This window comes from Chiloscyllium punctatum, chromosome 9, assembly GCF_047496795.1.
Source record: "Chiloscyllium punctatum isolate Juve2018m chromosome 9, sChiPun1.3, whole genome shotgun sequence".
NCBI classification, from domain to species: Eukaryota; Metazoa; Chordata; class Chondrichthyes; order Orectolobiformes; family Hemiscylliidae; genus Chiloscyllium; species Chiloscyllium punctatum.
The window spans coordinates 42914445-42927053 of NC_092747.1; the positions used below are offsets into that span (position 1 = coordinate 42914445).

The 12609-nt window shown below is 40.9% G+C and overlaps 1 protein-coding gene across 2 annotated transcripts in view; it reads right to left on the reverse strand.

The window, feature by feature from the left end:
• Window positions 1-11836, reverse strand: part of LOC140481006 (anoctamin-7-like) — an 80249-nt gene extending 68413 nt beyond the window's left edge. For both annotated transcript variants that reach the window (XM_072576617.1, XM_072576616.1), the window contains exons 1-3: window positions 11504-11836; window positions 1471-1638; window positions 670-724 (exon numbers count right to left, since the gene is read on the reverse strand). In XM_072576617.1, the coding sequence (XP_072432718.1) occupies window positions 670-724; window positions 1471-1638; window positions 11504-11782 (502 nt within the window). In that variant the 5' untranslated portion in view covers window positions 11783-11836. The remainder of the gene's footprint in view (window positions 1-669; window positions 725-1470; window positions 1639-11503) is intronic.
• Between the last annotated feature and the right edge of the window lie 773 nt (window positions 11837-12609).

Here is a 12609-nt window from a genome sequence, read left to right on the forward strand (position 1 = left end):
GCCAGCATTACATAATTGGTTGATCACGTCCTATGCTGTACAAGCTTATGTTTCCATGAAACATTTCTACATAAAAATGTAGCTAATTATATTTCAACAATGACAACATTTAGACTTTCCTGATGGTTTGCAGGTAAAGAGCCCAAAAACATGACTGCAGCATGTCCTTGCATCATTAAGAATGAACAGGTTGTACACCTTGAACTAAATGATCCTGATCACACCTGTTGCTACAACAAAATCTTTAACCTGTTTCAGTTCAGAGCAAACAGTGCAGAGTGCATAGAGACTAGTGATGGAGTGTAATCAGCACAATGAGTTGCACAAGTTATTCCTCCTTAGTTGTTAGTATCTGTAAAATAAATGTTTACCTTAACAGTAATTATGGAAAAAAATTTAATATCAGAGTACTTCAAGTTAGAAGAGCATGGATCACAAATACAGGTTGCTCTGCTATAGTGCGACACTTGTGTTCCTCTGTGACCTTGTGCTATAGAAAATTGTTATACCCATTGAGTAGAAAATCTGCGTTTTCCACACAACATCCACAATTCAATCACATTATAGCCAGTTCCTGCTGACGAAGTGTGCTTCATAGCAAAACAACCTGTATGAACAAAAATTTAAAACATATAGATAATAACAATTGTTTGCTAAAGCTAGAGTTACCTCCCGCATCAGCAGCCTTAATATCTATGGGTATGTTTGTAAGGATGTAGTGAACCTACAGGGCAAAATAGAAAAAAAAAGTTAATTTAAACCATGTCCTCCTTCATATTAATTTTTCAAATAGACTGTTTCATTTGACATTAATCTTGTCAGGGACAGCAATGAAAAACAGCCGAGTGTACAAGACTAATGTTATTTCTACATTATAAAATGGATCTGTTCCTAATCTTAGTACCATTACTGTAGAAAGCTCAGGCACACATCCCAAGGCTCTCATTTCACAAATTTTAAACTCATTTGTACTCCACTTTATAACCTATACAAAGGCCTGTTCATTTAAATTACAACATAGGATTCCGCTTATGTAGTTTTGAGCTGTAGAAGTGGCCTGTCCAAGTGTACGTACTGTAGGCTATTAAAAGACTGGAAACCCATGTTTTTTTCCAAATCTACAAGACACTAAATATTTTATGATCTCTATATGGCAAATGAGTTAAAGGAAACGGTCTGATTCAGTGTCTTGATAAAAACAACAAATTTGCTAACACTGCTTTGAATGTCCAGTCAGATGTGCAGACCAAAGCATGAACATTTAGATGCTCCAAATTAGCCTTCAGGCTGGTTTAAAGTTACATCCATCACTCCAATTATTGGAGGCGGACTGGTTTGTACAAAATTCATTGCATTTGCAATTTGCTTAGTTAGCATACATTTGCTAGAAAATTAAAATGTAATAGATAATAGATAACTGTTCTGAAATGTTCTCCCAAAATTAAGAATGTATCATAAAATTCTAATTACAATTAGAGATCTCAGGGCAGGGCGAAAAAATGTTTCCTCATTTTCACATCCTCGGAATAGATGCCTTTTGTTGTGTTCATAGTGTGCACTGATAAAGTTGACCACCACTTCAGTTGCGAAACGAGCCATGAATCTCTGTAAGCGCCCAGGCAATTTCACATCAACACCCTTGGAACAGAACAAAAACAATTGCCCATTAGCTATTTCAGGGTTGTCAACCTGTGAGGTAGATGCTTTGGCAATTATTACAAAAGGAGCAAATCTATGGTCATAATCTTTTGGAAGACACTAAAAGGAATTATTCATTTAAAATCAAAATTAGTGCAAACATCTACCAGGAATGTGGCACAAACTGATAGGCCTTTGCCAAACAATTCACTTCCTCTTAATTCCTACAGGTATTCACCCCATAGTCCATATAATTTCGGGCAGAACTTGTGCCCAAAAAAAGTCTCAAAATAAAGAAGATGCATTACCTATTGTGCAGAAGATACTATTCAGTAAAACAGCAAGTCTAACCCCACATCCAGCATGAAAATGGAAAGGTGGGGCCATCTCAGTCCTTGTCTTAGAAATATGTTGAGAAAATTATTTGTTATAGACATATCTATTACTAAATTCATGGAGACATAGTTCCTTCCATGCCAAAACCCATACGCAGCTTAACAGAAGTCAGATCAAAATATTTTTCTTTATTATCTGCCTTTCCTGATACAGTCACATTGTTTTCTCCACAGATACAAAGCTGACAATTAGAGAAACCTTTCAGATTGAAGTACTGGGCGATTACAAAAAGAGAAAGGAACAGAGCAAAAGGAAAGACTGAAAAAAAAAGCCAAAATCACAGGCAAATATGTAAATAGTTTCACTGATTGAAGCAATTCACGTTCAGTTCTTGCTGCATTTCGACAATATCCAAGTTTGGACTGACATGTAACACTTGCACTGCACAAAAGCCAGACAATGGCCATTTCTAACAAGAAAGAATCTGACCATCATGCCTTGAGAGTCAAGAGCATTACCATCACCGAATCAGCCACCATCACAACTTGGCAGCGAAGACTGACCAGAAACTGAACATATAAAAACACTGGCTACTTGAGCAGGACAGGGGCTAGGAATACTGCAGTGAGTGATTCACTTCCTCACTCTCCAAAGCCTGCTCACTATCTACAAGGCACAAGTCAGAGAGTGTGATTGAGTACTCCCCACTTGCCTAGATGGATGCAGGGTGAAATTCCAACATCAAGAAGGTTGACACTATCCAGGACAAAGCAGCCCACTTGAATAGGCATCACATCCAGAAACATTCATTACTTCTACCACTGGTACCCAGCAGTGTATACCTCAAAAGATACACAGCAGAAATTCACCAAAGCTCCTTAGACAGCCCCTTCCATACCCAAAGCTACTTCAAGGACAAAAGGCAGCAGCAGATGCATGGGAATAGCACTACAATTTCCCTTCCAAGCCACTCACCACCTAGAGTTGGAAATATATCATTGTTGTTAGGTCAAAGCAGAATCATAGAACTGTACAGTACAGAAGGAGGCCATTTAGCCAATCCATGCTGGCCCCAAAAACAGCAACATAGCTAGTCGCATTCTCCAACCTTATCGCTATAGCCCTCTTAAAAGTTATCACTTTCAAAATATACATCCAGCTTTTTCAAAACCTCCTATGGAATCTTTCTCCACACTCTCCCAGGCAGTGCATTCCAAACCCTAGCACAGAGTAAAGAAGTTCTTCCCCATCTCACTCCTACCTCTCTTGCTTGAGAGTCTTGAAATTGTGACCCCTAGTTACTGGAAACACCCTGTTCAACATTATGAACCATTCAGGCATCTCAATAAAAGGTCACCTCAATCTTCTCTGCTCCAAGAAGAATAAGCCCAATTTCTCTAACATTGCCATACCTATAATCCCTCATTCCTGTATTATTCTAGTAAATCTCCTTAGCACTCTGTTCAGGACTTCAGTAAAAAGGTGCCCAGAACTGAACACAATACTCCAAATGTAATCTGACCAATGATTTGCAGAGGTGCAGCATCACTTTCTTGCTTTTATACTCTATGCTTTCTCTTTATAAATCCAAGGATCCTACAAGCCTTCTTAACAACTTTCCTGTCCAGCTTCTGAGAATTATACACATGAATCATAGGGTCTCTGATTCTGCACTCCCTTCCAAGTCGTACCATTGAGCCTGTATTATCTCTCCATGTTTCTTCTACTAAAGTGCATTAACTCATTTCTCTGCAATGAATTTCATTTACCAGGTGTCTGTCCATTTGGCCAACTTGTCAGTGTCCCTCTGAAGTCACTGAGCACCATCTTCACCATTCACTATTCTCCCTAATTTAGTAACATCTGCAAATTTTAGAGGCTTGTTTTCACTTTTGACTCATCTTCAATCTAAGAAATGCTTATGTATACATACCCACTGTTTGCTATCTTTGAACCAACACCACCTCTACAGCCTTATGGATCTATTTACAGCAAATGGATTGCAGTGGGTTCAAGGAGTCAGCTAATCATCACCTTCTCAAAAGGCATCTGGGATGGGTGATAGATGCTGGACCAGCCAGTGAACTTCACATTTTATGAAGTGAATAAACAAGGCATTTTTTTAAAAAGAAACTGCATGTCAAAAAAAGTAGAAAGAACACCAAAGATATGAGGGGTTTTGCTCTGCCCATAAGACTGTAAAGTACATTAGGTTTCAAATGTCAAAGGACAAGGTGGGATAGTGGTAATGCCAATGGATTAGTGATGCAGCCCAAGCTAAAATTTGGAGATGTCAGTGTTGGACTGGGGGGGGGGGGGGGGGGGTGCAAAGTTTAAAAAAAAATCACACGACACCAGGTTCCACAGGTTTATTTGGAAGCACTAGCTTTCAGAGCGCTACTCCATCAGGTGATTGTGGAGAATAAGATTGTAAAACACAGAATTTATAGCAAAAGTTTCCAGTGTGATATAAATGAAATTATATATTGAAAAAATGCAGATTGTTTGTTCAGTCTCTCATCTTTTAGAATGATCATGTTAGTTTCAATTCTTTCAAATGTAAATCACAAAACTTTTTTAAAAGTTACATTCAAGTGCACTTCAACAATTGGTATTATGTCGACTCAGATAAGGTATTGAAGGTGTTAACTCCAGAGAGGTTGTCTGTGCCACAATAGTCAGACTGATTCTAATCTTAAAAAAAAACAGATTTTCAGAATCTTGCATGGATTCCTGCAGTTTTTGAGCAAAGAAAATGTAATCCTGCAAGTACAAATTCACCCCACAAACTTATACATGTGTGTGTGCAAACTCCTCAATCATCTCGTGCACCAACTCTACAGTGGATGCCACAACCTTGAAACTAAGATGGAGTCCACACTCAGGATTCAGCAGTACAGTTATGGAACATTGCCAAAACAGACAAGGTGGCAAAACTACATGACATACATGCACACCAAGAACAAGAAACTTGGCATCACCACTAGCAGTAGCCAAGCCCACTCTGGCACCACAGTGGATAATATTATCACCTCGGGGAAGTCAATCAACTTATCGGACCACACCCTTTAACTGGAAGAGATTGAAGTCCTTAGCAGGGGTCACCAAAGTGGACCCCATAGTTTTTACAACAGACAGAGAAATTCATCAGACGAATGAGACTGAGAATTCTTTCAAGATGCCAGCAGTGATCCCAATGAGCCCACCAATGAATTTGAACAGTCATCACAGGGATCTATTGAGGAGTGGCCAAAGAAGGAGTCAGCTTGGACCCCACCGCAGGACCGCTGCTCTGAGCTTGACATGAATGCACAAACCGTCAGGAAATATATAAATGCCAGATTCAGTAGCCGTACCCACAAGGTAGAGCAAAACATCGCTCAATCACAACATTATGCCATCCATGCTCTCAAAACCAATCACAACATTGTCAACAAACCAGCAGATAAAGGAGGAGCCATCGTCATTCAGAATAGAACAGATTACTGCAAGGAAGTGTACCAAAAACTGAATGACCAGGAATAATACAGGCAACTACTGGCTGATCCAACCAAATAGCACACCCTTGAACTAAAAACACATTGATCAGGACTTTGGACCCAGTTCTTCAGAGTTCCCTACGCGCACTCATCCCACGTACTTCTCACGTAGGTGACTTCTACTGCCTTCTGAAGATACACAAAGCCAACACACCAGGACAGCCTATCGTATCAGGCAATGGGACCCTGTGTGAGAACCTCTCTGGCTATGTTGAAGGCATCTTGAAACCCATTGTATGGGGACTCCCAGCTTCTGTCGTGACACCACAAATTTCTTAGAGAACCTCAGCACCCAGAGATCAGTCGAACCAGGAACATTCCTCGTCACAATGGATGTTTCAGCACTCTACACCAGCATCCCCTACAATGATGGCATCGCAGCAACAGACTCAATACTCAACACCAAATGCCAATCTCAGAGCACCATCCTACAACTAATCCTCTTTAACCTTGATCACAACATCTTCACTTTTGACAACCAGTTCTTCATCCAGACACATGGAACAGCAATGGGGATCAGATTTGCACACCAATATGCCAACATCTTCATGCATAGGTTCAAACAAGACTTCTTCTCTATGCAGGACCTCCAACCGACATTATACACCAGGTACATTGACGGTATTTTCTTCCTCTGGACCCATGGAGTGGAGTCACTGAAAAAACTACACAGTGATATCAAGAAGTTTCATCTCACTATCAAACTCACCATGGACAACTCTACTATCTGTCTCATTCTTGGACATATGCATCTCTATCAAGGATGGGCACCTCAGCACCATACTCCACTGCAAACCCACAGATAACCTCACAATGCTACACTTCTCCAGCTTCCACCTGAAATATATTATTAAAACAGCCATCCTCTACGGATAAGCCCTATGCATACACAGGATCTGTTCACATGAGGAATGTGACGCATTTGGACGTACTCAGGGATGCCCTCATGAGAACGGGTTACAATGTGCAACTCATCGACCGCCAGTTCTGACATGCCACAGCGAGGAACTGTAATGACCTCCTCAGGAGACAGACATGAGCTGCAACCAACTGGGTCCCCTTCATTGTCCAGTACTTCCTAGGAGCCAAAAAGCTATGACATGTTCTTCACAGCCTGCAACACATTATCAATGAGGATGAGCACCTCACCAAGACCTTCTCCACACCTCCACTTTTCACCTTTAAAACAGCCACCAAACCTCAAATAGATCATTGTTCGTAGCAAACTGCCCGCTTTCAGGACAATACCATACAACCTTGTCACGTTAGACGCTGCATGAAGTGTCAGAATGTTGACATGGATACCACCATTACGTGTGGGGACACCTCCCACCATTTATGTGGCAGGCACTCATGTGACTCAGCCAAAGTTGTCTATCCCATACGCTGCAGGCAAGGATGCCCTGAAATATGGTACACTGGCGAGACCAAAGAGGCTACGGCAACAGATGAGTGGACACCGCAGAACAATCTCCCTCCCAGTTGGGGAACACTTCAGCGGTCCGGGATAGTGAACCTCAGACCTTTGGGTGACCGTCCTCCAAAGCGGACTTCAGAATGGGCAACAAGGAAAAGTGGCCACAAAGAGGCTGATAGCCAAGTTCGGTACTCATGGGGATGGCCTCAACTGGGAGGCTGGGTTCGTGTTCAAAGACAGACAGACAGAGACAGACACACAGTGTACATGCAGAATTACATTTTACTTTCTTCAAAAACTGCAGGAATCCATGTAAGATTCTGTAAACCCGTTTTTTAAATTTGAATCAATCTGACCATTGGGGCACAGGCAGCCTCACACAGGGAAGCTCATACCTTCAATAACCTTATCTGGGCTGACATGACACCAATTGTTAAAGTGCACTTGAGAATGTAACTTGTTTTAAAAAGGTTTTGTGATTTACATATGAAAGGACTGATACCAACATGTTCATTCTAAAAGATGAGAGACTTAAACAATCCAGGTCTTTTTCAATATATAATTTCAGTTACATCACACTGGAAACTTTTGCTATAAATTCTGCATCTTATAATCTTATTCTCCACAATCACCCGACGAAGGAGCAGCACTCAAAGCTATTATTATTGTAAACATGACAACTATTATTGTTGTAAAAGCCTCTCTTTATCACTAACATTTTTTCCCAAGGACAAATGCCTGGTCTACCTGTAACTCCAGACCAACAGTGATTTAGCCAACTCTTAAAATACCCTCAGAAATGACTGAGCAAATTACTCCCAATTCTAGGACAATTAGGGATGGGCATCAAGTGGTGTTTTTGTCAATGATACCCAGATGTTTATGAGAGAAGTTTGTTTTTTTTCTTAAAAAAAAGCAGACGATGAACTTCCTGCAATTTCAAATATTAGCAAAAATCAATAGTGTATCACTCAGCATTTCTTCATTAATTGTGCACTAGAACAGCCAATGAGCAAATATAAAAGACTGGTAAGAGCACTAACAATTCCTGTGAGTTATAAAACTCAAAAAATGCTGGAAATTCTCAGCAGCATCTGTGCAAAGAAATTCTGCTGTGCATTTTCGGCACTGTTTTTATTTCAGGATTTCCACCATCCACAATTCTTAGCTTCTGAATTCACAAGAGTCATACTCCTGCACAGTGTTTAGCTGGAAAAGTTGGCAAAAATCTATTTCAGAATATGTTTACTTGCATTGTTTTTCATAAACTGGTGTCTAAAATTACTAAACGTGGAAACAGCCTATGGGAAATTAAGGTAATGTTTATACAAAATTTGTTGCACTTGGAGACTATTTAGAGTCAGAAACAGACCCTTTGGTCCAATGCGTCCATACTGATCAGATACCCTAAATTCATCCATGCGCATATGCCAGCATTTGGCCCATATCCCTCTAAACCCTTTCTATTCATATATCCATCCAGATGCCTTTTAAATGTTGTAATTGTACCAGCTGCCACCACTTCTTCTGGCCGTTCACTCCAAGTACGCACCACCCTCTGTGTGAAAAGGTCCTTTTAAAAATCTTTCCACTCTCACCTTAAATCTATGCCTTTAGTGCTGGACCCCACTACCCTGGAGAAAAGACCCTGACTGTTCACCCTATCCATGCCTCATAATTTTATAAGATTCATAAAAGGTCATCCCTCTGCCTCTGATGCTCCAGAAAAACAGCTACAGGGAGAGGCTGAATAGGCTGGGGTTCAAACCCTCCAACCCTACTGGCATCCTTATAAATCTTTTCTGAAACATCTCAAGTTTAACAACATCTTTCCTATAGCAAGGAAACCAGATTTAAAATAGAGAGGCTTTGAAAAAAAAAAGATAAGGAATATACTTTGTAAAATCTTTCCTTACGTGATGAATTTATAATCAAAATGGGTTGTTGTGTCACAGGGAAATTTTTGGCACAGAAAGTAGTTGAGAATGCATATTGTTGCTTTCAAGAGAAAAAAAACACTTTGAAACAATAGAAAACACAGGGCTACAGAGATTAGATTAGATTAGACTCCCTACAGTGTGGAAACAAGCCCTTTGGCCCAACAAGTCCACACCGACCCTCCGAAGAGGAACCCAACCAGACCCACTTCCCTCTGACTAATGCACCCAACACTATGGGCAATTTAGCATGGCTAATTCACCTGGCCCGCACATCTTTGAACTGCAGGAGGAAACCGGAGCACCTGGGGGAAACCCACACAGACATGAGGAGAGGCAGGAAGCATGGCAATTTAATTTTGAATTGCTTTAACATTGATTGTGAACAAAAGAAACACAGCATAAAATATAGTCTGCTGCCACCCAGCTCTTCTCAAAATGAGATAATGCTTCGAGCTGAAGGTTCAAAAGATGCAAAACCTGTACTTTAGACAGGCTTCTGTGCGGCATACTCTGAGTTGGCACATAAACATTTGAAAGTGAGGACTGCAGATGCTAGAGATCAGAGCTGAAAATGTGTTGCTGGAAAAGCGCAGCAGGTCAGGCAGCATCCAAGGAGCAGGAGAATCGACATTTTGGGCATGAGCCCTTCTTCAGGAATTAATCAAACAATCCTCACTTTTTTAAAAATAAACTAAATTCAAGTGTGGAACTGAAGTGAGTTGGTAGGCCGATAAGACAGATCTAGGTCACTAGATTACTTAACCATTTTCTAGTGATGAGATCAGACTGCAGACGTGGTTAATCCTTTCCTGGAGCTAAAGGACTGTGTTGCAATTGAGGAATTGGAAAGGAGAGGACTTTAATTTTGTAAAATTATATTTAGTCAGGGATTGAATTGTCTATTTTCTCTGCAAACATTTCAGATATTCTTCTTAGTGTCAATTTACTCTGCTTTTTTGTTAAAAACAAACCAATTCACTTTTGGCAAGACAGGTGACTTCATCTACTTTGCACCACTATTGCAGAATAAAGTGCACACCTTGCCGTATCCAGGAGCTCAATGAAGAGCCACTCAACACAAACTCATCCTAAAAAAGTATGCAAAATAAATAACTTGAACGTCTGTTTGCCCAGAAGCTTTGCAATGAAAGAGGTAATCACCACAAAGAATTTTCACTTATAACAGCAACCCTGTTGTCTCAATTGTTTTTGCCCTCTGAAGCAAAGTTCCAAACTTCAAGTCTTTCACCAGGGATCAGATACAAAAATCAAGGTTGGCACACCTGTGCATTTCAGAGGACATGCCAGCATTGAAGGTGCTCTCTTTTGGATGGGGCATTAAACAGTAGACCCATTTGCCTGCTTAGACAGACAAAGATTTCGTAGGAGAAAGTGAGGACTGCAGATGCTGAAAATCAGAGGTGAAAAATGTGTTGCTGGAAAAGCGCAGCAGGTCAGGCAGCATCCAAGGAGCAGAGAATCGCCGTTTCGGGCATAAGAAGGGCTTATGCCCGAAATGTCAATTCTCCTGCTCCTTGGATGCTGCCTGACCGGCTGCGCTTTTCCAGCAACACATTTTTCAACAAAGATCTCATAGCACTATTTTGAGGGTGGGAGAAATATTGGGCAATATTTCACTTTAAATGAAAAATTTTAAAAAAAACAAATCACAAAACAGAAAGTGGGACTGAAACAGAAATTGCCAGAGGAACTCAGCATGCCTGACAGTATCTGTGGAAAGAAAGTGGAGGTAACGTTTGGAGTCCAGTGACCCATCAAGTACGTGGGAGTTTTTGTACATAAATAGCTGCCACATTTCCAACATTACAACTCAAATACACTTAAAATACTTAATTGCCTGTAAAGGGCCATGAGGCATTAATTAAAAGCACTGCACATCATCATCAATGGAATTCTCCTTTAGTCATTTCTAAATTGGTAACATTGGGATTCCGTCCTCATACAGGTATACCCTCAAAATTAATTCAGTTAATTCCCTAATCTGATGCTTCCCCGTTGAGGGAACAACATTACCAATTGAAAAAATTGGGCTATTTAATGTGTTGAAAGGTAATAAACCGGCATATCAATATTGACGATAAAAGCAGAACCTGCTACAAACAGGTCCGGCGGTACTTGTGGAGACTGAAACAAAGTTATAGTTTCCGATTGATCAATTCTCATCAGTTATGATAAGAAGGTCAAAAGGTCTCCGACCTGAAGCATTAACTTTGTTTCCCTCTCTGCAGATGCTGCCGGATAGTTATGAATTGTAACTTTTGTTCCCTGCAATGTAATTAGCCACTCCAATTTAAATTTGAGCATCTCCACGAAATTGGTTTTGACTCAGGTGAAATAATTAATACTCCCAAATGATGAAGAGCCCTTAAACTAAAGACATTGCAGTTTAGGAGCAGCCCAGCCTCAAGCTTTACATATTTCTCCAACAATAGCATTTCCTCCCTCCCACAGAGAAACACGTTTCTAACAAGCGGGAATTGATTAAAGCTGGAGCATGGTTCCAACAATTAGAAATAAAAGTTGAATTTGGAGACAGGCTAACATGGCAAACCCCCACCCCCCTCCCTGTCTAATGCAGCTAATATTTCACTAAAAGGTCAGTGTAACTCTACCTCTGCCAAAGGCATCTTCAATCTCATCCTCTCAGCTGTTTGGCTTAAGAGCTCAAAGGGAGCATAGATTTTAACAATTCGATACTTGTCTTTGGCTACTTTCCGCTGAGTCTCCGCTTCTGTCTCCCAGTCCTCCCTGGATATATTGAGCTCTAACTGCAGCCCGGTGTTCTGCACCTCTCTCAGAAACTCCATCCTCTGTTCAGCATAAGGATCACTGCGTCCAACCTCATATTCGTAGATTAACACATAGTCAATCACCGGGAGATTTTCCGACATTGTAGTCCGCGTTGCCGTTTACACCCCCCCGCGACACGTTGAGCTCAGGATAAGCTTGTGAGCAAAGTGTCAGCTCCCACTGGACTGCCCTGTATATGTACCACAGCGGCTCCCCAGTGCACTCATTGGCAATGCACTGCAAGGGGTTATCTCCAAACATCACTATTCGCTCTCAAACGCATGCATCCCAACAGAAATCCGATTGTGCTCCCCCTCCCCTTTTATTAAGGAGAGGTTGGAAGCTGTTTTTGAGCAACTTTATTTTACTTGTCGAGTTATTTGTTTTGTTCCCCCTCCCCTCCACTTCCTACTTGGTTCCAGCGTCATCCTCCGGTTGGCTAGAGAGGAGAGGAGAGGAGAGAAAAACATTTCTGCTCAGGTGTACTTACAACCGAGTAAAACTCCTACATGCAACACCTGGGAATAGATCCGAAACTGGCTGAATGCACAGAAGTAACATATACTTTATAAGGAGGGGGGGGGGTTGGTTAGGGTTGAGTTGGGGGGCTGGGGTGGATGGAGCTCTGCAGAGGGCAAAAGCACAGAGTGGGCCTCCCAGAACCCAGACTTGATATCACCATTGTTCCTGGATTAATAAATGATAGACTCATTTATTAAGTGCAAACAAATTAAGTTTGTTGAAAATGCCAAGCAGGAAAATTCCATAGCCATAACTCAAAAATTATTAAACCATGCAACTATCTGGGCAGATTAAAAGCCGGTTAGGTTAAGTGTCATCCTACAGATAATAGGATCAGTACAGGTTCCCCACAATTTTTGTTTATTTCAAAAATATACTTTATTCGTAAAATTATTTTGATATCTAT